This window comes from Hylobates moloch, unplaced genomic scaffold (genome assembly GCF_009828535.3).
Source record: "Hylobates moloch isolate HMO894 unplaced genomic scaffold, HMol_V3 SCAFFOLD_6, whole genome shotgun sequence".
NCBI lineage: Eukaryota > Metazoa > Chordata > Mammalia > Primates > Hylobatidae > Hylobates > Hylobates moloch.
In genome coordinates this window covers 131926-159057 of record NW_026652281.1, presented here as the reverse complement: position 1 = coordinate 159057, position 27132 = coordinate 131926, and the positions used below count along the sequence as shown (strand labels likewise).

The 27132-nt window shown below is 50.5% G+C and overlaps 1 protein-coding gene and 1 pseudogene across 1 annotated transcript; one reads left to right on the top strand and one right to left on the bottom strand.

The window, feature by feature from the left end:
* Nucleotides 1–306: 306 nt before the first annotated feature.
* On the bottom strand, nucleotides 307–926 carry CENPBD1 (Putative CENPB DNA-binding domain-containing protein 1). Its single transcript, XM_032156093.2, is given in 2 exon segments — nucleotides 307–740; nucleotides 743–926. Coding segments are annotated over 2 exon segments (552 nt in total). The 3' UTR covers nucleotides 307–372.
* Nucleotides 927–1839: 913 nt separating this feature from the next.
* LOC116470297 (AFG3-like protein 1) overlaps nucleotides 1840–27132 on the top strand; it is a 28456-nt pseudogene continuing 3163 nt past the window's right edge.

Genomic DNA, 27132 nt, shown 5'->3' with positions numbered 1-27132 from the left:
TGATCCGCCCGCCTCGGCCTCCCAAAGTGCTGGGATTACAAGCGTGAGCCACCGCGCCCGGCCTGGGCACAGTATTTTTCAACGGCAAAAAAAGTAAGTGAACCATTCATGAGAGATGCTCCAGGTCACCCAAGGCTTTCGGCTGGAGCGCCAAATCACGGGCAAACTGGGCTTCAAGTACCCTTCAGAGCCTTGCAGGTTTCCGAGCGGTACACCAGTAAGGGCTTCAACTTAAAGTCCCCAGCTGCACTGCCACCAAGCAGCAGCATCAAGCGATCTTTGGAAGACTTAAACCCTGGCTCAGCATTCTCTTCCTCGGAAATAAACGTTCCTTCGGGCATTCTCTTCCAATCAAGTCCCGTCCCATCTACGTTAAAGACACCCGGGGGTGTACTCACCTTCTTCGATGATGCTTTTCAGCATTTCTGTGTACATGTCCTTATTGCTGGGAGCTGCGCTGTTCATCTTGAAGCGGGGCAAACAGCGGCGCTCCTTGAATCTCACAAGCCACCCTTTACTTGGATGAAACCTCTCCGTTTGAGAGCCTTCGCCATGTTCACGCTGTAAGTCATCAAACTCAGCCTTCTCCTGAACGATGGCGGCGCTCAAGGGGGCATTTGGCTGGCTCTGGCCTTCCACCCACAAGCTCAGCAGCCGCTCCATACTCTCCATCACTGCGCTTCGATGGCGAGTCAACCGAGAGGCTCTCAAAGGAGTAGCTATTTGCGAACTCGCTTTTTTTGTTTACTATGTCGGATGGTCGCCACTCTAGAGATAGCAACATCTAAGGCCTATGCGATCTGACTGAGCTTCTCACCCGCTGCAAATCGTCCTAACACTTCCAATTTGAAGTCAAGGGTAATCGCTTTCCGTTCCCTTTCGGCACTACGGATGACAGTTGCATCTGTGGGCCTTTTCCCAGGCATTTCTGCCTCCAAAATGTCAGAAAATCACAGCGGTCTCAAGTGCAAGAACGCTGTGGTTCCTCTACGTCCCCTTGCAGAACTCGGTCAACAGAAAACGAGGCTGCGAAGAGGCTCAGGCTGAGGTCCTGGAGACGTGGACGGGTCGCCATGCGCAGGCCCAGCGCCCCCGCCTGGCCCAGTTGCTTCAATGTCCACTCCGAGGAGGCCGCGCCGGTCTCCCGGTACCGCTCGAAGTCCGCGTGTTGGGGCCGTGCGGCCGCAGGCACATACAAGCGGCCTGGGTCCTGGGGCTCCAGAGAACAACCGACCAAGCAGACAAACGGAACTCCGTGAGGGCGACACTGAGGCACAACGTCCCGGGGCGGTTTTCTAGTGCAGCGAAGGGCGGGCCGGGCGGGTGTTCTGTTTCGGGAGCTGCTTTGCATGGAGACCGCAGAAATAAGTGTTGATGCAGATGCCCGATTTAAGATAAGTCTAAAGGCGCTGGGTATCCCCTTAGCGCCCAGCTGTCTGCGCAGTGCGAAGCTGCGCTGGCGATCAAACCCTGGAACGGTCAGGCGACGGCGTGGACACCCAAGACAGGGCCCCCTGCCGCGCACGCGCGAGGCCACCCTGCGCTCGCGGGGCCGTAGGACCGCTCTCCCGTTGCGCATGCGCGCGCTCGGGCGGCGCGAGGGGGCTGGGGCTGGGGATGCGGTACCGGCTGCTGGCGGCGGCCGGTAGTAGAGCGATGGCCGGGCCCCTGGTCTGGCTGTGGCGATGTGGTGGCTCAGGAGGCGGCAGGACGGCCAAGAACAGCGCGAGGGCCCTGGGCACGGCCTGACAGGTGAGCGGGGAGGCGCTGTCCGCCAGTTCCGGGCGGCTGGTGTGCGCTGGACGCCGCGTGACGCCATTCGCCTGCGCCGGCCGCGGGGGAGCGCGGGAGCGCGGCGGCCCTGAACTGGTCCGGACCGTGAGGCCGACAGCCCCTGGCCGGAGCTTCCCGCCGCCCGCCTCCTCCCGGCCGCCGCCTCCGTCTCCACACTCCTGCCCTTCTCCCCGCTACCTCTTCCACCCACTTCTTGCGGAATTCCTGCTGTTTCCCGGATGCCCGCTCTCGGACATCGGAACCGGGACTTCCAGCCTCCTCGCTCGGCTCTCTAAAGAGCCGGGCCTTGAGCGCTTTGCACTTGAGTCCCGCCTCCTCGCGAACCAGCTTTGTGGCTCCGCGTGGCAGCCCGTTTCCTCCTGGGCTCGGCGGCGTTCGGCTTTATCCACCTTGCAGTTACTGCGAGATGAACCAGATACGATAAGAGGCGTGAAAGGGTTTTGCAAACTGTTCTTTGTACAGCGACCAGTCACTGTCGTAACAGCTAATACTGAGAGCTAAGGGCTTTACGCGGATTATCTAAGTCTTATATACCCGCCCTATAGGTAGATATCGCTATAACCCTATTGTTATTTATTATTTTTAAAAATGTGGGAGCGGGGCGGGAGTCTCGCTGTGTTGTCTAGGCTGGTCTCGAACTCATGGGCACAAGCGATTCTCCTGTCTCAGCCTCTGGAGTAGCTGGGACTACAGGCTTGAGCCACGGTGCCCTGCTCGTATCCCTGTTTTATAGGGTTAGGGTCTAAGACCGGAATATTCTATATTTTAAGATTGCTTTATTTTTGTATTGATACATCCCAGTGGGCAGCAGTAACGTTGAATTTTTTTTCTAATGCAGAGTTTTTGCATTTTGATCCCAGAAAGCTGTCATGGTTTTCAGACAGCAGTAAAATAGTAAAAAAAAAAGAAATACATGAGGATTTCTGTCCTGTCTTTAGGAATGAACTTCCCCCCCGCCCATCTCCATTCATTTGGGAAACTGTGTGATGGTTTTGTTTCTAGCAATATGAGTGAAAGCAATCTTTCACCTGTGGCCATGTGTCATCAGCATTGCAGAGGCCCTCCTGGTTATTAATGCATGTTGAAAGTCAGCAATATGCAATATCGGTGTGTACAGCCTAATATAGCCCAGGAGAGTTTTGAATCATTGAACTGCTATAGACCCCTTTATGAAGGGAGGACGGACGTTGAATGATCTTTGAGTTCCTTCCCGGACTGGGTCATTCATCTGTTTCTCATTTATTAGAGATAGATCTGTTAATCATCTATCAGGGAATATCTTGGTGAACACAACAGGCAAGGTCTCTGCCCCACTGGCTTGCCCTCCTTTGAGAGCTTTATGACTTATGGACTGAGGGTGACTTGCGGAGGTTGGAGAGGTGGCAGCAATTTGCCTTTTTTTTTTGGGGGGGCGGGGGGGGCGGACAGTTTCCCTCTTCTTGCCCATGCTGGAGTGCGATGGCCCAATCTCGGCTCACTGCAACCTCCAGCTCCCAGGTTCAAAGCGATTCTCCTGCCTCAGCCTCCTCCCGAGTAGCTGGGATTACAGGCACATGCCACCATTCCTGGCTAATTTTGTATTTTTAGTAGAGACGGCCGGGCACGGTGGCTCACACCTGTAATCCCAGCACTTTGAGAGGCTGAGGCTGGCGGATCACCTGAGGTGGGGAGTTCGAGACCAGCCTGACCGATGTGGAGAAACCCTGTCTCTACTAAAATACAAAATTAGCCCCGTGTGGCGGCATGCACCTGTAAGCCCAGCTACTCGGGAGGCTGAGGCAGGAGAATCGCTTAGAACCTGGGAGGCGGAGGTTGCAGTGAGCCAAGGTCGCGCCATTGCGCTCCAGCCTGGGAGTGAGACTCCGTCTAAAGAAAAACAGAACAAAACAAAAAACACCTTAACAGCTCTCTTCATGGAAGCTTACGTTGTGGAGGCATCCGTGCAGTCATCTTTCATTCTTTGAGCTACGTACTCTGTCGTTGTTCTGGTAGAGTTTATGTGCTGTGCAAGGAGGAACCAGACAATGAATAAGCAAGTATTAGGCATGTTAGGAAAAGGAAGCAGAATAAAGGAAGTAGAAAATGAAGAAAGGGAATGGAGGAGGGATAAACCCTGTTATTTGTTGTGTCCCCTGCAGGAAGTGAGGGATTGAGATGAGCTTGCTAGGAAGATGGACCAGAGTGCACTGCCCTAGGGTGGGTCCAGCCTTGTGTTCTGTGTGATCAGCATGAGGAAGAGGTTAGTGATAGACAGTGAGGCCAAGGAGGGGCAGGGCCTCGTAGGCCTGCTGAGGTTGCACCTGTGTGCTGTGTGTGAGTCTGTGGGACCCAGAATAAGGGTCAATTCACTTATGGCCTGACTGGAAGGAGGACAGCAGCACTTTGCCCTGTTTAAGGGAGTTTGTGTTTTGCCCACCTTCACATCTTGGCTTTGCATATACAAAAACTAATTTAGCAAGATTATGTACTGTGAGCTGTGAACTGACTTGCAGAAAACTCCAAGAAGGAATGGTAGACTCCTGTCTCAGTGTTTACATTTACTGTGAGAACTACATCAGACTTAACCAGATTGTCTCCTAACCAAATCACAAAAGGACTAAATTGTGAATTAAAGCAAAGGAATTGGATGTTTTATGAAGTTTTGCAAGGCTGAAGAGTCACACTTTGTACCTTCAGGGCTGTAGGCTACCTGGTATCTACCCAGCCACCAGCACTAGCGCCACACTGTCTTTGAGGTGGTCCTGGGGTGGTCATGGAAAAGCTCTGGAAGATTGGGGCATCAGAATTCTCATTGCACACTTTCAGCTACCAGCTGTTTTCAGGCACTCACATTACCTCTCAATTTCTACTTTCTCAGATGGGCAGTGGGGATCAAGTGAGGTAAGAGGCACCTGGCACCCCACAATGTGCAGTACGGCCACCTTCTGTTCTTTGTGTTGGTTTCCTGTTGACCCACACCTTGGGTTCCAAACCCCCATCGGAGAAACATTCATGGGATCCTTCGAGAGTCATTGCTTCCTCTGTGTCAGGGACTGTGTGCCATTGGTGCTGGGATGGCTGCTGCAGATCGATTTCATTCACGATGTGGAAGCTTTTGTTAGCCCCACAGCCTTTACTGTCAGCATTCTCTTTCTGAGCTGCTTTTTTTTTTTTTCTGATTTTAATATCTTTTTCATAGCATGCCTTACTTTTTAGTGTACGATGGTCTTTTATAGGGATATTTGAATAATGTAGTTAATTAGAAAGTTACTAATTGGTGGCCGGTCGCGGTGGCTCACGCTCGTAATCCCAGCACTTTGGGAGGCCGAGGCGGGCGGATCACAAGGTCAGGAGATCGAGACCACGGTGAAACCCCGTCTCTACTAAAAATACAAAAAATTAGCCGGGCGTGGTGGCGGGCGCCTGTAGTCCCAGCTACTCGGAGAGGCTGAGGCAGGAGAATGGCGTGAACCCGGGAGGCGGAGCTTGCAGTGAGCCGAGATTGTGCCACTGCACTCCAGCCTGGGCGACAGAGCAAGACTCCGTCTCAAAAAAAAAAAAAAGAAAGTTACTAATTGGGGAATGATTTTACTTTGGGGTAGTAGCCTACAGAGTCAGCCTCCCCCTAAATGTTGACACAGCTGAAATAACATAGGTGTTGTCAACTATGGGTCTTGTTTCATTATAATAAAATATTGGGGGCTCATGCCTATCATCCCAGCACTTTGGGAGGCTGAGGCAGGTGGATCACCTGAGATCAGGAGTTCAAGACCAGCCTGACCAATATGGTAAATCTCTGTCTCTAATAAAAATACAAAAAGTAGCCAGTGAGGTGGCTTGCACCTGTAATCCCAGCTACTTGGGAGGCTGAGATAGGGAGAATTGCTTGAACCCAGGAGGCAGAGGTTGCAGTGAGCTGAGATGGCGCCACTGTACTCCAGCCTGGGTGACAGAGCAAGACAGTGTGTCAAAAAAATAAAATAACATAAAATATTGGGGACAATATAAATTCACCGGTTATGTTGGGATTTTGTTGGATACAGTTAGTACTGGGTTGTTGAGTTTTTAGATTTTGTTTTTTAATTTTTTTGTGTGTGTGGTTTTTTTTTTTTTTTGAGACAGAGTCTCACTGTCGCTAGGCTGGAGTGCAGCAGCTATCTTGGCTCACTATAACTTCCACCTCCCAGGTTCAAGCCATTCTCCTGCCTCAGCCTCCCGAGTAATTGGGATTACAGGCACCCACCTCCATGCCTGGCTAATTTTTGTATTTTTAGTACAGACAGGGTTTCACCATGTTGGCCAGGCTGGTCTTGAACTCCTGACCTCAAGTGATCCTCCTGCCTCAGCCTCCCAAAGTGCTGAGATGACAGGCATGAGCCACACTGCCTGGCTGACGTTTTCCTCCTTGAAGACTGAAGAAAATACAGAGCTGCTGGAAAAATTATTGGTTTTCTTGGCCTGACAAAAACTTTAACCTCTTGCTGGATGCTGTATTACCTGCCTATTGTCCCTGCTGTGAATAGCCGCTGCACTCCAACGGGACCCCATCTTAAAAAAAAAAAAAAAAAAAAAGGCTGGGCTCACACCTGTAATCCCAGCACTTTGGGAGGCCAAAGTGGGCAGATCACCTGGGGTGAGGAGTTTGAGACCAGCCTAATTAACATGATGAAACTCTATCTCTACTAAAAATACAAAAATTAGCTGGGCGTGGTGGCGGGTGCCTGTAGTCGCAGCTACTGCGGAGGCTGAGGCAGGCGAATGACATGAACCCGGGAGGCGGAGGTTGCAGTGAGCCCAGATCATACCACTGCACTCTAGCCTGGGCGACAGCAAAAGTCCGTCTGAAAAAAAAGAAAAGAAATTAACCTCTTGGTTGACCAAAGGTGACTCATAGTGTATTTCAGTATTTAAATTTTACACAATTTTATGTTTTAGTCTTTTTTTTTTTTTTGAGACAGTCTCGCTGTCGCCCAGGCTGGAGTGCAGTGGCGCGATCTTGGCTCACTGCAGGCTCCGCCCCCCCGGGGTTCACGCCATTCTCCTGCCTCAGCCTCCAGAGTAGCTGGGACTACAGGCGCCTGCCACCTCGCCTGGCTAATTTTTTGTATTTTTAGTAGAGACGGGGTTTCACTGTGTTAGCCAGGATGGTCTTGATCTCCTGACCTCATGATCCGCCCGCCTCGGCCTCCCAAAGTGCTGGGATTACAGGCGTGAGCCACCGCGCCCGGCCATGTTTTAGTCTTATAGTCTTGTTTTTGAAGCTGCAATATTTTAAGTTACTAAATAAATTACCTCAGTTTCTAAGCTGTGTTTTTTGTTTTTTGGGGGAGTTTTTTCTTGCTGCTGGAGGCTATAGCTATAAAAATTTGCAGTGCATTTCTGCAGTGTACTTGTTCCTGTTTATTCTATTGAATCATATTTCTAATGGGATATTTAAGGCAATAAGCTCACACCTCATCCTGCTTCCTCCAGTCGTTGTGGCCAGTGAGAATGTGCAGTGCTGTATTGCAGAAGAAGCTAATAAGCTCATCTGGTCTCTTGTTTCAGTGCCTCCAGGGGATCCACTTTCAGAAGCCGACTCTGCAGGCAAGACCGACGTTATTTTCCCGGTGGCTGTGTTCAAAACCACCCAAAGGTACCTGTCTTTCATCCACCATCATTAGCAGCATGAGGTTTACAGGAGCTGAGCGGTTTCCTCACAGTGTGTCTTCTACAGCGAGTGACCAGGGGGCGAGGATCCAGACAACTCAGGGCACACCCCACTCCACCCCACCCCATCCTACCCCTTCCTGGCTTCCATATTGAGCCACACAACATCCAACACCTTCTCCATGTTTTTATGGTGTTGATATCTCAGTAAAGCTGGTGAGAGAAAAGCTCTTTCCAAAAAAAGGTGCTAGGTGATTCTTTTGGAAGGTATGGGAACAAACCTTGGTTTCTGCGTATCTGAGTCTCAGGACCAGCTAAGCCTCATGTTTGGAAAGCAGAACAGAAACAGTGTGCAGACTGGCATTAGCTCAGAGCACACTTGCCCACTTGCAGCCCTTCTGTAGGCCGTGGACCTGTACTTTGTGCTTTGCTTCCAGAGACAGTTGACCGAAGCCCCCGGAGACCCTGTGTCCCCACAGAGTAGAAGGTGCTCCCTCCACTTGCCTCAGTGTTAGGACCTGACGGCACATGCTGATTGTATGAAGCAGGAAGAGAGGCAGGAGAAGGGAAAACTGGCCTTGCTCTCAGTTTCTCTATATCGTCTTGATAGTGTGGTTGCTTTTGTTACTGTGATTCTGTCTTCTAAAATATTAGAACCAGGCCGGGCGCCACCGCCCGTAATTCCAGCACTTTGGGAGGCCAAGGCAGGCAGATCGCTTGAGGTCAAGAGTTCGAGACCAGCCTGGGCAACACGGTGAAACCCCGTCTCTACCAAAAATACAAAATTTAGCTGGGTGTAGTGGCAGGCGCCTGTAATCCTAGCTACTCGGGAGGCTGAGCCAGGAGAGTTGCTTGAACCCAGAAGGCAGAGGTTGCAGTAAGCCGAGATCGTGCCACTGCACTCCAGCCTGGGTGACAAAGCGAGATCTCTGTCTCAAAAAAAAAAAAGAAGTGAAATGAAGTCAAATCCTGGAACCTCATCATTTTGTCCCTAAGGGTTTGAGAAATACTTTAAGAGGAGTGGAAGGAACACAAACTCCGAAACATCAACAGCACCAAAAAAAGGTAAAAGGACCAGTTTGAAAAATCAGACTTTGAAGTTTTACAGTTGAGTACTTTTAAAGCATTCACTGAATGGGCTGATCTCCTTGGGAACTGACAGGCAGGTGGGCCTGTGAGTGTGTGATGGTGACGTGGTCTTCCCTGAGCTTGCTCCTGGGTGGTACCCATCCTTCCCAAGACACCAGGACCACCTCAACCGGTTTAGATCCTAAGCCTTGACAAATCATTTAAAAATTATATCATGGTGTGATGGTGTGGATTGGGTTTTGGGATTGGCAAAGTCAGTATTTTGTGTTTCCCCTGTGAAATGTCTCCTGCTTGGGTACTGGTGAGCATGGGGTGAAGAAACACAGAAATCATGTTGGGAGGTGTGGTGACTTGGCTTGCTACGAAAGGAATGTTTCTTTTTTTTTTTTTTTTTTTTTGAGACAGAGTCTCGCTCTGTCACTCAGGCTGGAGTGCAGTGGCACGATCTCGGCTCACTGCAACCTCTACCTCCTGGGTTCATGCCATTCTCCTCATTCTCCTGCCTCAGCCTCCTGAGTAGCTGGGACCACAGCCACCCGCCACCATGCCCAGGTAATTTTTTTGTATTTTTAGTAGAGACGTGGTTTCACTGTGTTAGCCAGTATGGTCTCGATCTCCTGACCTTGTGATCTGCCCGCCTGGGCCTCCCAAAGTGCTGGGATTGCGGGCATGAGCCACTGCGCCCGGCCAAGGAATGTTTCTTTGAAGATTCATGTTTGTCCTTAAAATTTGTACAAATTTTTACTCCATCTTGTAATATGTTTGCTATTCCTGGGGTCACCTTGGCCTTCTCTGGCCTTTCATGGTGTTATTTTGTGGTTGGAGTAGCACTATATTTGTGAAGGGGACGGTGTCATGGCTTACTTGTCCTGGAACATTACAGGAAGAGGCTGGTAGGTCCGTGGGTCACAAGTGTACGTTGGAGGCCAGATTTTTTGGAGGAGAGGCAGACTCTGCTTAGAACAGGTGGTTTGTGTTCCCTGGTTCTCTTGAGAAGGGGGACCACCCATACCAGTCCGTCTTACCATTTTCTTCCTTTCTTTCTTTCCCCTAATTACAGCCAATTTTGGGACTGTTACCCCAAAAAAGTTTGCTATTAAAACTCAATATGAAGCCAGCAAGGTGAAATTTTAGGGATTTTAGATGTATCTGAAGCTGCTTCTCAGCAATATCTCCCCAGCCTCATCCTTTTCCTGTTGTCTATTTCCAGAAGGAACTGGTGTTATTAAAATTGTTTGTTGGAAAGTGTTTTTCTGTTTTCTGAATCCTCTTTCTCTGGAAAATCATATGTAATTGCTTTTTGAAGTCTTACTTTGTTTTCTCTCAGAGACTGGTGAACTAGAGAATACTGAGTCTGGAGGAGACGGAGGCAGGAGAGGAGGGAAGCGGGATGACTGCCTGGTGGAGACGGATGCAGAAGATGTGTGTGCGTCTTAGTCTGCGCCTACTGCTGTAACAGAATATATCAGACTGGGTAATTTATAAACAGGGTACATTTACTGCCTACAGTTGTGGAGGCTGGAGTTAAAAGATCATAGCCTGGACAACATGAACCCCGTCTGTACAAAAAATACAAAAAGAAGCAGGCGTGGTGGTGCGTGCCTGTAGTCCCAGTTACTCAGGAGGCTCAGCCGGAGATTGCATGAACCTGGGAGTGGAGGCTGCGGTGAGCCGTGATCACACCACTGCGCTCCAACCTGGGCAACAGATTGTGAGGGCGCCAGTCGCATTCGGGAAGGGAGAGCCCTTGGGGCCTAATCTGCTCACAAGGGCCCCGTCTCTTAATACCTTCACCTTAGGGATTGAGTTCCAACATGGAAATTTTGGGGGAACACATAAATTTAAACCCATATCAATCTTTCTGCTTGTTTAAAGGTGAGTTGTTGAATTAGTTCATAAGTTTCAAAGAAATTGGTTTCTAAAAATGTACTGAGGCCGGGTGCAGTGGGTCATGCCTGTAATCCCAGCCCTTTGGGAGGGTTGCCTGAGCCTAGGAGTTTGACACCAGCCTTGGCAACATAGTGAAACCTTGTCTCTACAAAAAAAACAAACAAACAAAAAATTAGCCAGGCGTGGTGGCGTGTACCTCTGGTCCCAGGTACTCAGGAGGCTGAGGCAGGAGAATTGCTTGAGCCCTAGAGGTTGAGGCTGCAGTAAACCATGATCGTGCTACTGCACTCCAGCCTGGGTGACCAACTAAGACCTTGTCTCAAAAAAAAAATTAAATAAAAAAAATAAAAATGTGCTGAGATTTTTATCTGGATTTTATTATTATTTTTGAGGTAAGCTCTCTCTCTGTCATTCAGGCTGGAGCGCAGTGATATGATCACTGCTCCCTGTAGGCTTGGCCTCCCAGGCTCAGATGATTCTCCCACCTCAGCCTCTAGAGCAGCTGAGACCACAGGCTTGCACCACCACTCCTGGCTAATTTTTTTTTTATATTTTGTAGAGACGGGGTACCCCAGTGTTGCCCAGGCTGGTCTCGAACTCCTGGGCTCAAGCAGTCCTCTCACCTCGGCCTCCTTTAGTGCTGGCACTACAGACCTGAGTGACCATGCTTGGCCTCTATCTGGATTTTAACAGACCCACAGAAGAGATAACCCTAGCAACAGTGGCTCAAACACAGTGTTCTCTGTGGACTTTCTGCTTCTCCTGGGGCATCTGGTGAGCTGCGGCTTTCAGTGTGTGTCATACACCACGTAAAGATCTTTCCACATGAGAGGAACTGAGGCTACATTGTGTAGGGTCAGGAGGAGGGGGTTGGAAAACTTTTCTAATAACATCTGAAAAAGGAAATAGCCATTTTCATGAAGAAACTACCTTCATTTAACTGGAAATGTGTTTTCCTTTTTCCACAGGGGGACTTCCCCTGGGATGACGAGGATTTCCGCAATCTGGCCCTTTTGGGGGCAGGCGTTGCCATGGGATTTTTCTACCTCTATTTTCGAGATCCGGGAAGAGAGATCACTTGGAAGCACTTTGTACAGTATTACCTGGCCAGGGGTCTGGTGAGAGGAATTTATCGTTTACCTACCTGGGAAGGAAGCCACTGTAGTGGTGCACGTGGTCTGCGATGCGCTTAAGAAGCTGTGAGCTCTGAGGCCTGGGTTGAAAACCCCTTGTGTGGTAGATGTCCTGGGCAGTCCCACCCTCAGGGCATAGATGAGACACAGGCTTACTTTTCCCAGTAGCCACCCCAACAGAAGGTTAGCAAGCTCATTTTTTAGATGAGACAGTTTTACTTTCCCCAACAGAAGGTTCATAAGCTGATTTTCTTGCAAGGTGGAAGCTTCCTTAACATCTTGGCCTTTTTTTTTTTTAGCTTCTCCTTCTGTGAGTGACTTCTGGTTGTCTGATTGTGTCTGTTTATCATCAGGTGTTAGTTTCGTATCTAATTCAGATCTTTTCTTTCCCCTAGTGTACCCGTGTCCCCTCCTGCACCCCTGTCCCTTGCTGGCTGACCCTGGACAGCAGCTGGGGCTTTGTATCTGTGCACAGGTGTAGGGTCCAGCCCCACAGGGTCGGTGGGCTTCTCCCTGTGTGCGGCGATGAGAGAGTGTAGAAATAAAGACACAAGACAAAGAGATAAAAGACATCTGGGCCCGGGGGACCACTACCACCAATGCGCGGAGACCGGTAGTGGCCCCGAATGTCTGGCTGCGCTGTTGTTTATTGGATACAAAGCAAAAGGGGCAGGGTAAAGAGTGTGAGTCATCTCCACTGATAGGTAAGGTCATGTGGGTCACGTGTCCACTGGACAGGGGGCCTTTCCCTGCCTGGCAATTGAGGCAGAGAGAGAGAGGAGACAAAGAGAAAGACAGCTTATGCCATTATTTGTGCATATTAGAGACTTTTAGTACTTTCACTGATTTTCTACTGCTATCTAGAAGGCAGAGCCAGGTGTACAGGATGGAACATGAAGGTGGACTAAGAGCGTGACCACTGAAGCACAGCATCACAGGGAGACAGTTAGGCCTCCGGACAACTGCGGGAAAGCCTGACTGGTGTCAGGCCCTCCACAAGAGGTGGAGGAGCAGAGTCTTCTCTAAACTCCCCCGGGGAAAAGGAGACTCCCTTTCCCGGTCTGCTAAGTAGCGGGTGTTGTTCCGTGACACTGAGGCTACCGCTAGACCACGGTCCGCCTGGCAACGGGCATCTTCCCAGATGCTGGCGTCACCGCTAGACAAAGGAGCCCTTCTGGTGGCCCTGTCCGGGCATAACAGAAGGCTCGCACTCCTGTCTTCTGGTCACACCTCACTGTGTCCCCTCAGCTCCTATCTCTGTATGGCCTGGTTTTTCCTAGTTTATGATTATAGAGCGAGGATTATTATAATATTGGGATAAAGAGTAATTGCTACAAACTAATGATTAATCATACTCATATATAATCATATCCAAGATCTATATCTGGTATGACTATTCTTGTTTTATATTTTATTATACTGGACCAGCTCCTGTCCTTGGTCTCTTGCCTTGGCACCTGGATGGCTTGCCGCCCACACACAGGGGCATGTGGCACCACCAAGCCTCGGCCTGTCCTTCAATGGGCCTGGTCTGTCGGGTTGCTGAAGGCTGGTGAAGCTCTGCTCAGGGTTGAGTATAAAGTTACATGAGAGCAAGTGCTGTGCTTCTCAGTTGCCCTCAGAAAGATGTTTTTTAAGTGATACAGTGTTAAGATCTGAACTTTCTGTAGGAAAGTCTTGTTTTCCCACCAGGGTTTGTGGCTAAGGCTTTTTTTTTTTTCAGGTGAGTGCAGTGGTGTGACTCGACCTTCTGTTTAAGCCAGCCTCCCACCTCACCTTCTGTATCTGGGATATAAAAAAGTTTTTGTCTCGCTGTGTCGCCCTGGCTGGAGTACAGTGGCACGATCTATTCACTGCAACCTCCATCTTCCTGTTTCCAGTGATTCTCCTGCCTCAGCCTCCTGAGTAGCTGGGATTACAGACGCGTGCCACCACACCTCCACGGGAGGTGGAGGTTGCTAATTTTTTGTATTTTAGTAGAGACAGGGTTTCACTGTGTTGCCCAGGCTAGTCTTGAACTCCTGAGCTCAGGCAATCCTCCCGCCTTGGCCTCCCAAAGTGCCAGGATTACAGGCGTGAGCCACTGTGCCTAGCTTGCAATTTTTTTTTTTAGAGACAATGTCTCCTTATGTTGCCCAGGCTGGTCTCAGGCTCCTGGCCTCAAGTGATGCTCCTCCTTTGGCCTCCTGAAGTGCTGTGATTACAGTTGTGAACCACCACCCAAGGCCTTTTTGTCTGGCCACAGGGTACACACCTGTCTTCAGAAAGGTCCTTGATGACTCCTTATGGGAGGAAGGGATTGCTGCTGCAGCCCCTCTGTGCTGTTGGTCTTCACTCACAGCTGCTGCTGTGAGGAGGGGTGAGACAGATAAATTGGCCCAAGATGCCTGCTGGTGTGTGGGTTCTGGACAGATCCCAGAGCTCCTGTGAGGTCCTCTCCAGGTATCTGACACGCTGACCGTGACGCGGTTGTTACGGTCAAGAGGCATCTGTCGTAAACACGTTCGTGTTGGTCACATGACCCTGAGTAGTCAAGGAAAGTGGTGTGGTAGTGGTTTCAGATTCTGTGGAGAGGAAAAAGCAACGCTGTTGTCATGATACCTGACGAAATGGCTGCACCCTCAAGTTGTGTTTTTGCTGCACACTGGCTGTCGGGCTGTGTTCGCCGCTGGGTGGCTGCGTAGAGGCCTTTGGGGTTGCATTTTCATTTTTGGTGGCACCGTTTTCTTGTGGTATCTGCAGCTGTGTGGGCGAAATGTTTCTGGATGAGTTCTGGAAGACTTTGCTGTATTGTCAGTCTGAGACTTCTATGCCTTTTAAGATTTTATTTTTTTCAGATGGAGTCTCACTCTGTTGCCCAGGTTGGAGTGCAGTGTACAATCTTGGTTCATTGCCACTTCCGCCTCCCAGGGTCAAGCAGTTCTCCCTGCCTCAGCCGCTTGAGTAGCTGGGATTTTAGGCACGCACCACCACATCTGGCTAATATTTGTATTTTTAGTAGAGACAGGGTTTCACCACGTTGGCCAGGCTAGTCTCGAACTCCTGGCCTCAAGTGATCCACCCTCCTCAGCCTCCCAAAGTGCTGAGGTTATAGGTCTGAGCCACCGCGCCCTGCCTTCCTTTTAGATTTTTAAGTCACTCTGGACTCTTTGGTGCTCAGATGTACCAAATTGTAACTCCTCTTGAATTACATGCACAGGCCAGGCTAGAAATGTCCAAATCAGTCAGAAAACAAAACTCGGATCTGCACAGCAGAGTAGATGCAGCTTCTCAGACACCACTGGAGTCTCGGTCTGCACTGTGGGCTGGTCTGAGGGTGAGGCCCCTGTTTACTGTTGAATGTCGTACTCACTGCTTTAGCTGTGCTGATTATTTTTCTCTTTTTCCCAGGTGGGTCGGCTGGAAGTCATGAACAAACAATTTGTGTGTGTTATTCCTACCCCTGGGACCTCTTCTGAGGTGAGGGGTGAATTTAAGGCTGAGTATTCCAGACATAAGTTTATTTCGTGTAAAAATGTAGTTTTCTATTTTTTTCAGTAGAATACTCCCTTAGTATCCATCACCTACTCGTTAATGTGATTTTTTTTTTCGTTGGCGTGTATCAATAACAAAGCCTTCCAAGGAGGACAGGAGCCCTTATAAGACTAACCAGGATTCAGATTTGCCAAGCAATGTCTGAGAACAACTTACCAAGGATTGTGGGGAGAGAAGAGACAAAGATAAAAGAGTAAAAAGCAAAAAGGAACGGCTGGGCATGGTGGCTCATGCCTGTAATCCCAGCACTCTGGGAGACAGAGGCGGGCATATCACTTGAGGCCAGGAGTTCAAGACTAGCCTGGCCAACATGGTGAAACCCCATCTCTACTAAAAATACAATAATTAGCCGGGCATGGTGGCCTGTGCCTGTAATCCCAGCTACTCGGGAGGTTGAGACATGAGAATTGCTTGAACCCGGGAGGTGGAGGTTACAGTGAGCCAAGATCATCCCACTGCACTTCAGCCCGGGCGACAGAGGGAGACTGTCTCAAAAAAAAAAAAAAAAGAAAAAGAGACAAAGGCACACCGCAACAGTTGTGGGACATTTTACACTTTCGTCCAGAACTTAAAGACTGTAATTTTGTGGGGCCAAAACCAGAGCCTTCTGCTGTTAGTTAGTTTCCTTTGGAGCTAGCCTCGGCACAGGCCTCGTCCATCTTGTGGATGTTAAGGCTAGGAGAAGAGGCAGTGGGAGGTGCGTGTGTGACGGTGGGGCTCAGTGTGGGACACGGTGATGCACCCTAAGCTTGCTCTTGCTCTGCAGAAGTTCGTGTGGTTTAACATTGGCAGTGTTGACACCTTCGAGCGGAACCTGGAGTCGGCTCAGTGGGAGCTGGGGATCGAGCCCCACAACCAGGCAGCGGTTGTCTACACCAGCAAGAGTGACGGGTGAGGAGGATGGCGAAGGGCCTCTGTGTGAACACAAAACAGAAATGCAGTGTTTAACGTGTTTTGGAATGTGTTTCTCAAGCTTATTATAGGCATCTATAATCAATGTCTGTAGTAAAAAAATATATACTTTTATATATACGTATATATATACTTATATATATATTTTTCTTTTCTTTTTTTTTTTTTTACTGTTTTTCATGAGAAGAGAATTGAAGCGGGGAAGTATTTGGCTAGGCAGCATTAAAAAAGAAAACCAGTCGTGGGTGTCATTGTTGGAGCAGAAATTCCCTGAAGTCCCGTAGGAAGCCTTCCATAATTGGCCATGCAGCAGGATCACTGCGAGAGCGCTGTCGAAATGCACTTTCATCATTTCTACCTGCCACTCCTGCAGAACTGTCGAATTAACGTCCAGAGGTGGGGCTTGTGCACCTGTGACTTCCCCGGGCTCCCTTTTGGGCAGCCCTGACCCATCCTCCCAGGTGGTGGGTGTCCCTGCACACAACCCTGTAGCTCCCATGTAGTACCTGACACTTGGTCGTTCTTTTGTTTTTTTTTGAGACAGAGTCTTTTGCTCTGTCGCCCAGGCTGGAGTACGTGGGGCGATCTCGGCTCACTGCAAGCTCCGCCTCCCAGGTTCACGCCATTCTGCTGCCTCAGCCTCCCTAGTAGCTGGGACTGCAGGCACCTGCCACCACATCCGGCTAATTTTTTGTATTTTTAGTAGAGATGGGGTTTCACCGTGTTAGCCAGGATGGTCTCGATCTCCTGACCTCGTGATCCGCCTGCTTCAGCCTCCCAAAGTGCTGGGATTACAGGCGTGAGCCACCGCACCTGGCCGACACTTGGTCATTCTAAGCTTCCCATGGCTCTCATATTATCTTGGATTTCCACTGCGTCGTATGTTCTTAAAGTAATTATGGACATGAGGGCAAAGACCAGATGAAATACTCCGTGCATCCCAGGACTCAGAACAGAAGTCAGTGTTGCTAAGTGTGGATCCTGTTTTCGTGTTTACTGCCTGGGTTTGTCATTGCTCTGTCTTCTCTGGCCCTTCTGCCCTGAATTGAAAACTGAACCGAGAGAGTACAAATCCAGTACCAGCTTTAGCCAGGAGGGTGTAAAAATTGGAATCGTGGTGTGGGCGGTTTCTTTGAGACGTATGTTTGAGCACAGAGTAGGGCCTGCGGTGGGGTGAGAGAAGGTGAGGCAGGTAGAAATCTGGAGATTAACTCTCAGATTCTAGTGGCAGGTCCTCAAGTGCCTGCGGTCTCCTGCTGGAGCTCCCGGATGTCATCTGGGTCCTGTTTATTGCTGACTTGGGTTCTGTCTTTGCTTGTTGAGTTGCCAGGAATGCCTGGTTGTATGTGGGGCTGAAAGTGACTGCAGAGCCCTGGAGGAGGGTTGGCCTCAAGCCTCTGAAGAGCAAGAGCAAAGACAAACAATTAACCCGGAAGACATTTGGTGTCTTCCTGTGACAAAACAAGCCCGGTGGGCCCTAGATACGAGGAGGCCTTTCTGGGTCTGCTGGCGGCACCTCCTGGGGGAGACACTGTGGTGTAAGCTCCAGCAGGGCTGCTTGGCCAGGTGGAGGAGGTGGTGGGTGGTGGAATTGGTCACTCTCCTGCCCCACCAAGCCAGCCACAGGTTACGTCAGGGAGATAGAAATGCCTGTGACTAGAGCCTTCAGAACTGGGGAGGTCTAGTGCTGGATGGACTTTGACACATTAAAAAAAAAAAAGAAGCTGGGCAAGGTGGCTCACGCCTGTAATCCCAGCACTTTGGGAGGCCGAGGCGGGCGGTTCGCGAGGTCAGGAGATCGAGACCATCCTGCCTAACACGGTGAAACCCCGTCTCTACTAAAAATGCAAAAAGATTAGCCAGGTGTGGTGGCGGGCGCCTGTAGTCCCAGCTACTCGGGAGGCTGAGGCAGGAGAATGGTGTGAACCTGGGAGGTGGAGCTTGCAGTGAGCCGAGATCTCGCCATTGCACTCCAGCCTGAGCAAGAGTCCGTCTCAAAAAAAAAAAAAAAAAAAAAAATACTGAGGGCCGACGTGACGGCTCACATAGGTAATCCCAGTGCTTTGGGAGGCTGAGGAAGGAGGATCACCTGAGACTAGGAGTTTGAGATCAGCTGGACAACATAGTGAGACTGCGTATCTATAAAAAGTTAAAAAATTATCTGGTGTGGTGGCATGCATGCCTGTGATTCTAGCTACTCAGGAGGTTGAGGCAGGAGAATCTCTTGAGCCTGGGAGTTCAAGGTTACTGTGATCATGCCACTGCCCACCAGCCTGGGTGATAGTGAGACCCTATCTCAAAAAAAAGGAAAAAAACCTGCTCCCTTTTGTGTAGCAAAACAAAGTCCCAGAGCAGTCTCTTCTAAGAGACAGGGTTTTGCTTTGTCATCCAGGCTGGAGTGTAGTTGTGCAGTCATGGCTCACTGCAGCCTTGAACTCCCAGGCACAAGCAAATCCTCTCACCTCAGTGTGCTGAGGAGCTGGAACTACAGGCACACGCCAGCATGCCCAGCTAATTTTTGTACTTTTAGTAGAGACAGAGTTTCACCAGGTTGGTTAGGCTGGTCTCGAACTCCTTACCTCAGGTGATCCACCTGCCTTGGCCTCCCATAGTGCTGGGATTACAGGTGTGAGCCAACACGCCCGGTCATTTTTATATTTTTTGTAGAGACAGAGTCTTGCCACGATGCCCAGTCTGGTCTTGAACTTCTGGGCTCAAGAGATCCTCTCATCGTGGCTTCCCAAAGTGCTGGGATTACAGGGGTGACCCACCGTGCCTGGCATGCAGGTGCTATTTCTGACCTCCTGAGCGTCACAGGTAATACTCTCTTCGATTTTCCAGCTCTCTCTTGCGAAGCCTGGTGCCCACCCTTCTCCTGGTTGGCATTCTCCTCTGTGCTGCCAGGAGGGGCCTTATGGGAGCCAGGCGCAGTAGACGAGGAGGGGCCTCTTCAGTGTTGGTGAGACGACAGCCAAGATCTGAAAGGGCAGCATCGATGTGCGATTTGCGGACGCAGTTGGGTGCGAAGAAGCCAAATTGGAAATTATGGAATTTGTGAATTTCCTGAAGAATCCCAAGCAATATCAGGAGTTAGGAGCACAAATTCCAAAGGTATTGATTTTAGAAAACGTTGTAGTACTCTGAGCTCCAAGTCAAAGCCAGAGATGGCTGTGGGTCAGAGTCGGTTCTTACTGCTGTTTTATTAGTTTAATATTAATTACATAGAACAGTAGGTACAACTTGTATGAACAGGCTTGGGATCAGATGTAGCTGCCTCTTGGTAAGCCCAGACCCAGACAGCGGCTAGGTGTGTGCAGGCAGCCAGTGGCTAGGTGTGTGCAGGCAGCCAGTGGCTAGGTGTGTGCAGGCAGCCAGTGGCTAGGTGTGTGCAGCCAGACAGTGGCTAGGTGTGTGCAGGCAGCCAGCGGCTAGGTCCGTGCAGCCAGACAGCGGCTAGGTGTGTGCAGGCAGATAGCCAGTACGTTGTGGGTGGTGTGGGTCAGGGTGCCGGATCTGGCTGCTGGGCACACAGGGCAAGTTTATCTCTTGGTGCCATTTTGGGGTCATGACTCTTTGGGGGCCTGAGATAAGCCATGGATTTTTTTCCCGGAAATATTTGCATTCACAGAAACTTGATTCACACACCCTTTAAGTCACCTGTGGGCTTTGGACCAGGCTGAGGACACCCAGATCCTTGCAGTGGCCTTGCACCCCCACCCCCAGCACCTCCCGACGGGGTGGGCATTCACTGGGCAGTTTGTTCCAAACAGCATATAATGATTATACCAAGCACTGGGAACCTGGGGCGGAGCCAGAAGGTGACAGACCTGTTTTCCACTTTGATGAGCACGAGGCTGGGAAGCAGGTGTGTGTGACGGATGTGCAGAGCCTCGGGCCTTCTGCTCCTGTTGGAGCTCCGCTGGCAGCTGCCACTCACCTCAGCTTATAGTCAGATGCTGCGGTGGGTGGTTCTCTTTGCCTTTCAGAATTTTTTTTTTTTTTTTGGAGACAGAGTCTTGCTCTGTTGCCCAGGCTGGAGTGCAATGGCGCGATCTCGGCTCACTGCAACCTCCACCTCCTGGGTTCACGCGATTCTCCTGTCTCAGCCTCCCGAGAAGCTGGAATTAACAGTTGCATATTACCATGCCCAGCTAATGTTTGTAATTTTAGTAGAGACGGGATTTCACCCTGTTAGCCAGGCTGGTCTCAAACTCCTGACTTCAGGTGATCCACCTGCCTTAGCCTCCCAAAGTGCTGGGATTACAGGTGTGAGCCACCGCATCCGTTTTTTTTTTTTTTTTTTTTAAATTTATGTCTATTGCTGCTGAACAAATTATAGTTTTTTTCATATGCATGTATTTGCTGGGGAAAATCTGTATGATAGAGGGAGTGGGTAAGGTAGTCAGGTACCAAGAAAGGCCCCTCACGTGGTATGTTGGTCCCCCTTTCCCAGCAGGCAGGGGCTCCTGCGAGAAGGGGCTCTGTCAGCCTCTGTGTTACATCACAGGCCTCGTGCTCTGCTGTGGATGTCAGGAAAGAGTTAGTGGGGTCAGGGCCCATCTGGGTTTCCCGTTCTTGGGTATGAGGTACAGTGATTCCCCAAAATTAACTCTGCCTGTGGCATCCCCCATGAGAATCCATCATGAAGAGCTGGCTGTGTGTGTAGCCATGGTGGGTGCCTTTCCTGGAGTACATGGGTAGGACAGCGTGTGCTGTGGGCAAGTCTAGCCCTCTCCTGCCCTCCAGCTCCTTAGCCATCCCTAATGGGATTCTTCTTAGTCAATCTCAGAAGTCACCAGTTTGAACAGCTCTCTGTCCTGTGTACCATCTGCTCCCCTGTTAAAGAGCCCTATGTCACCATTGTGTTTCAGGGAGCCATGCTCCCTTGTCCTCCTGGTACCAGCAAGACCCTTCTTGCCAAAGCAACTGCAGGGGAGGCCATGTGCCCTTCATCACTGTGAACGGGTCTGAGTTCCTGGAAATGTTTGTTGGCGTTGGGCCAGCAAGGGTAGGTGGATGGGAACCTGCTGCAGGTGGCCTCAGCACCATGCCTGGACCAGGACTGGTCAACTTGAAGAGCTTGGTGTGGGGCCCTGGGCATGGGCATGTGTGGGAGGTGCTGGTGCGCTGAGGCAAAACGGGTCTGAGGTTTCTGAGGGGAGGGTGGAGGATAACTGGCATTCCCGTCTTCCTACCAGTAGCAAAACCGATTCTGTGTGGGTTCCTGTTTCAGGTCCGTGACATGTTTGCAATGGCCCGAAACAACGCTCCATGTGTCTTACTCATTGATGAGATTGATGCGATTGGCAGGAAGCGAGGCCAAGGGCACTTTGGAGGCCAGAATGAGCAGGAGAACCCCTGAACCAGGTGCTCGTGGAGATGGACAGTGTGTGCACCTGTTCCCCTGCAGCTGCTTAGCAACAGTCTGCACAGCCTTTTTCTGTACAGTCACCCCCAGAAGAGAATCCCTCATTATTCTGTCTTTTTTTTTTTTGAGATGGAGGCTTGCTCTGTTACCCAGGCTGGAGTGCAGTGACCCAATCTCGGCTCACTGGAAGCTCCGCCTTCCGGGTTCACGCCATTCTCCTGCCTCAGCCTCCCATGTTGCTGGGACTACAGGCGCCTGCCACCATACCCGGGTAATTTTTTTTGTATTTTTAGTAGAGGCAGGATTTCACCATGTCAGCCAGGATGGTCTCGATCTCCTGACCTTGTGATCCGGCCGCCTCAGCCTCCCAAAGTGCTGGGATTACAGACGTGAGCCACCGCGCCCGGCCTGATTATTCTGTTTTTAAGGAAGGCTGCTCTCAGGCAAACGTGCTGGAGAAAGCTGTGTTAGATTCACAAGCCTCCTCCAGTGCATTCTCCTGCCCCCAGATGGAGGGGGGTTCTCTGGAGTGTGGAGCCACCTGCTTCTGTGGGGAGGGGGATCAGGTACCCAAGCATGGCTGCTTCTGACGGTGCCCACAGGGTGGTGTGTGCATAACCCATGCTTCTTCCGCTCTGAGCCTTGTCTTGCTGCCCCTGCATCACCCAGAATCTCACAGACCGCTGAGACCTGCCTCCTCTCAGAGTGATTCTAGCTAAGATGTGGCTGATCGTCGTCTGTCAGTCCTGCTAAAGCCTCATTGGACACGTCCAGGCTTCTGTGCCAGCTTTCAGATTTGGAAAAGCTTTCACTTAGACCTTTGGCAGATTTGATTTTCACTTTGGCTTTAGGGCTGTGTTGGGGTCCCTAAGACCACCCCAGATGTGGTGACTTGCTAGGAGAAGTCATAGGACTCAGCCTATAGTAGCACTCAGGGCTTTTATTTATTACTGTTAAAGGACACAGCAAAATCAGCCAGGGGAGAAGGCGCATTGGGTCGCGGGGAGACCAGGTGCAGTGTTGAACCCTTCCCCAGTGGAGCCGCATGGGACGTGCTGACTTCCCCCAGCATCACGCTGTGACCACGGCTGCCTGATGTTGACCAGGGAGCTCAGGAGAGACTTGGTTCCCGGGGGTTTTTGCTGGGGGCGCACAAAGCGTTTGGGCCCAGGGAGCTGTTTTTCTCAGGGAATGGTGGGAGCGCTCCCAGAATCACAGTGCCCAGACGCCGCCCTTGCGAGCGGGCCTTTGTGAGGACAGCAGTCAGGCCTGCTGTGTAAACACTTTTCTCTACCGGCCAGAAGCATTTCCTAAATACTGTTTTGTCTTTAGTACCCAGTAGTAATTCTAACTAGATTATGACTGTTTTGATATCTGGAGGGGACCGATTGGAGAGAGGAGGGAAGTGGGGCCCTCAGCCTTTCTCCTCCCTTCCCCTCTTCTGGGCGTTCCATTTCCTGTGCAGCCCCTGGCCTGCCCTCCTCCACTCCAGCACCACGTGGTGTCAGAGGCTGCAGGAACCAGTAATAAGTCAGGATAAGGAGGGCCCACGCCCTGGACTTCTCTGTACCCCCTGAGCCAGGCTGTGGGGTTCCCAGTTAGCAGAGGGATGGCTGGTTACCTGCCATGCACATATTGGGCTTGCTGCTCAGGCTCACCTGCTTTTCCTGTGTCCAGGGTTCAACTCTGCCACCAACGTCATGGTGTTGGCTGGCACCATCCACTATGACATCCTGGACCCCACCCTCATATGGCCTGGCCGGTTTGATCACCAGATTTACATTGGTGAGTACCCCTTTCTCCGGGTTGGGCCTTTATCCCCTTGGCCAAAAAGTTTGTTTAGGTGATTTGCAGTGTATTTGGAGGAGATTTTGATGGTAATTCTGAAGCAGTTAATGTAACATTTTGAAAATGTGTGAGAGCCGCAAGTTGCTGCTATCAGTCCTGCCCCTGGCAGTCCACTTCTTGGCAAGAATATATGTGATTGGGCCTGCAGGGATGTTGCTGCAATACAGACAGGCGGGAGGGATGTAAAAGATACTTATTCTCCAGCTTTTTTTTTTTTTTCACTACTTTAAAAATTTGATAGTCGGCTCAGCGTGGTGGCTCACGCCTGTAATCCCAGCTCTTTTGGAGGCCAAGGCGGGCGGATCATGATGTCAGGAGTTTGAGACCAGCTTGGCCTATATGGTGAAACCCTGTCTCTACTAAAAATACAAAATTAGCCGGGCGTGGTGGCGTGTGCCTGTAATCCCAGCTACTCGGAAGGCCGACGCAGGAGAATCGCTTGAACCTGGGAGGTGGAGGTTGCGGTGAGCCGAGATCGCACCACTGCACTCCAACCTGGGCAACAAGAGCGAAACTGTCTCAAAAACAATAAATAAATGAAAAAATTAAAAATTGATAATTTAGAAGACAGCAATTTATCCCTTACTCTTCACCCTGATGGTCAGCCATCGTCGCCTTCCGCCTACCCTCTTGTGTTTGTCAGGAAGCATTAATCCCGTGTGGCCCTTGTGTTGCTTGCTGTCAAGTCGCGTGGCCCTGGGTTGAGGGGTTTAGTAGCTGTGGAGCCAGATGTGCGTGTGCCCTGGCTGGTTTCTGCCATTGCTTCCAGCTCTGTCTGGAGGATGACAGCAGAGACCTCCACAGAGACCCCAGCTGTCCTTGCATTTCTGTGATATGGTTGTGAGCGACTGTTCTGAAGACCCAGAAAGCACAAGAGCCCAGGCCTCCCTGTCTTCATTAGGCCCCCCGACATCAAAGGCAGGTCCTCCATCTTTAAGGTCCACCTGCGCCCACTGAAGCTGGACGACAGCCTCAATAAGGACGCCCTGGCGAGGAGGCTGGCAGCGCTCACGCTAGGCTTCAGTGGTGAGTGCTGTGGGCTGTGCCGTCCCCCACATGGTGGGAGCCATGTGTGCTCTGCTCCTTGTCATGGGGGGTGGTGACTGGCCGTTCTCATTCAGTTCTGGCGGTGCTCACACTTGTGTGCAGGACTTTTTACCTGTTGAGAGCGTTCAGAGGCCTCAGAGATCAGTTTTCTTAGCCCCCAAACTAATTTGTACCCACTTGAATTTCTGTTTTAATTACAGTCGGACTTAGTGAGTCTCACTGCAGAGCTGACAGTAATGTCCCAGGGGGAGGATCTGGCAACCTGATGCTTCCTGCAGCGTTTCTGCCTGGGGCTTGCCCTCCCTGCTGAGGAAGCTCGTTTGCTTTTCTCTCTTCTTTTTAATGGAATCCTGGTCTATGCTAGGAAACCTACTTCCCTGCCTAGGTGGGATCACCCTCAGGAATGAGTGGGGACTTTCCGAGGATTCCTGTTCTCCTCACCCATGCTCCGCAGCTGTTTGCTGCCTCAGTACCTCATGGTTATGCGGCCATTGGCCACGGCTTCTGACCTATGCCCACCTGCTCCCGCCACCCCTGGAACATTCTGCGGTGGCATCTCCTCACCTCCAGCTGCCTTGGCCCCCCCAGTGATACCTGTCCCTTGGCTCCCCACAGTGTCCTGCCTAGTGTGAGGTGACGTGTATTCACACAGGATTGTATGTTTGCTTGCTGCAGGATGGTGAGTGAGGTCTTGCCTGGCAGGCATCTGAAGGGTGTCATCTGTCTTAGACACAAAATGTGCTTCTTCCCTTTTGTTCTCTCCTCTGGCTGACTTCAGATGTCTGTTTACATACCAAAGTTAAAAAGCTGGAATGTTACCAAGACTGCTTTCTTCTGCCCCCAGAGGGGGATGACTCAGCAGGGATGACTCAGCACTACCCCTCAACAGAGATGACTCAGCAGAGATGACTTAGCATTGTCCCTCAGCAAGGATGACTCAGTACTGCCCCTCAGCAAGGATGACTCAGCACTGCCCCTCAACAGGGATGACTCAGCACTGCTCCTCAACAGGGATGACTCAGCAGAGATGATTCAGCAGAGATAACTCAGGGATGACTCTGACTGCCCCTCAGCAGGGATGAGTCTGTTTTCCTCCAATGGAAGCATCCGTAGTGCCCATCAGCAGGTGAACGGCCAAAGTGGTATATACTGTAGTCAAATTCAGCTATAAAAAGGAATAAAGTATCGATGCATGCCACAACATGGGTGAACCTAGAAAATACTGTTCTAAATGCAAGAAGCCAGGCACAAAAGGCCACATAGTATACGTTTCCGTTTATGTGAAATGTGCAGAATAATAACAAAAACGTATAGAATAGCAAATCTGTAGGGACAGACATGAGGTGAGTGGTTGCCAGAAGTGGAAATGGGAATGAACTATAAATATAAATAGCACAGGGTACCTTACAGAGATGATGGAAATGTCCTAAAACTAGATTATGGCAATAGTCGCACTACATGATCAGTTTATTAAAAATCGTTGATGTGTGTGTGTAAAATGGGTGGATTTTATGGTTTATAAATTATACCTTAATAAAGGTTAACAAAAAATGTGGTTAAGTAGTGGTGACTGATGGACACCTCCCACTACCTCTAAGTCTCTACTGAAGTTCAGCCTTGGCCTCTACTGGAGATTTTCCTCAACAAAACTGATCTGGGGGCCGGGCGCGGTGGCTCACGCCTGTAATCCCAGCACTTTGGGAGGCCGAGGCCGGCAGATCATGAGGTCAGGAGATCGAGACCATCCTGGCTAACACGATGAAACCCCGTCTCTACTAAAAATACCAAAATTAGCCGGGCGTGGTGGCGGGCGCCTGTAGTCGCAGCTACTCGGGAGGCTGAGGCAGGAGAATGGTGTGAACCTAGGAGGCGGAGCTTGCAGTGAGCAGAGATCACGCCACTGCACTCCAGCCTGGGTGACAGAGTGAGACTCCGTCTCAAAAAAACAAAACAAAACAAAACAAATCTGATCTGGGTCAAGCTCCAGTGGCCAGGAGCAGCACTGACTGTTGGCTATTTCGTCCTTCCTGGGTCAGGTGCTGATGTTTCAAATGTTTGCAATGAAGCAGCCCTGATTGCTGCCCGGCATCTGAGTCCTTCTGTTCAGGAGAAACACTTTCAGCAGGCCATCGAGAGGGTCATCGGAGGTGATCCTGGGAGCCCTTGGGGAGGGAGGAGTGTTTGCAGCTCTGGGCCTGGCAGGCTCACCCTCTGGCCCCAGTTTCAATTCTGCATGCAGGCCGGGCGCGGTGACTCACACCTGTAATCCCAGCACTTTGGGAGGCCGAGGTGGGCAGATCACTTGAGGTCAGGAGTTTGAGACCAGCCCAGCCAGCATGGCGAAACCCTATCTTGATTTTTAAATACAAAAATTAGCAGGGCATGGTGGCACATGCCTGTAGTCCCAGCTACTCAGGAGGGTGAGGCAGGAGAACCTCATGAACCCGGGAGGCAGAGGTTGCAGTGAGCCAGGATTGTGCCACTGCACTCCAATCTGGGTGACACAGCAAGACTCCATCTCAAAAAAAAAAAATCAATTCTGCAGGAAGCAATTTTCTAAACAACATATGAGACTTGGGATCTTCCAGTAGCTTTCATGCCCCTTCTGGGAGCAACATTTAGACATTGAAAGGGATGGGCCTTCCAGGCCGCAGAGGCCCAAGGAAGCATACTAGAATCAGGTTTGAATGCCTACTCTGGAGGGCAAAGGAGCCTTCTTCCCTGAAGGGAACGGATGAGATTTCCTGGGAAAAGCCTCCTGGAAGCTGTAGGGACCTTCCTGGGCCTCCTCAGGACAGTACCGTTGTGAAAGAAGTGAACAAAGTGAATTTCCTTTTTTCTTTTTTTTTTTTGAGACGGAGTTTCGCTCTTGTCAGTCAGGCTGGAGTA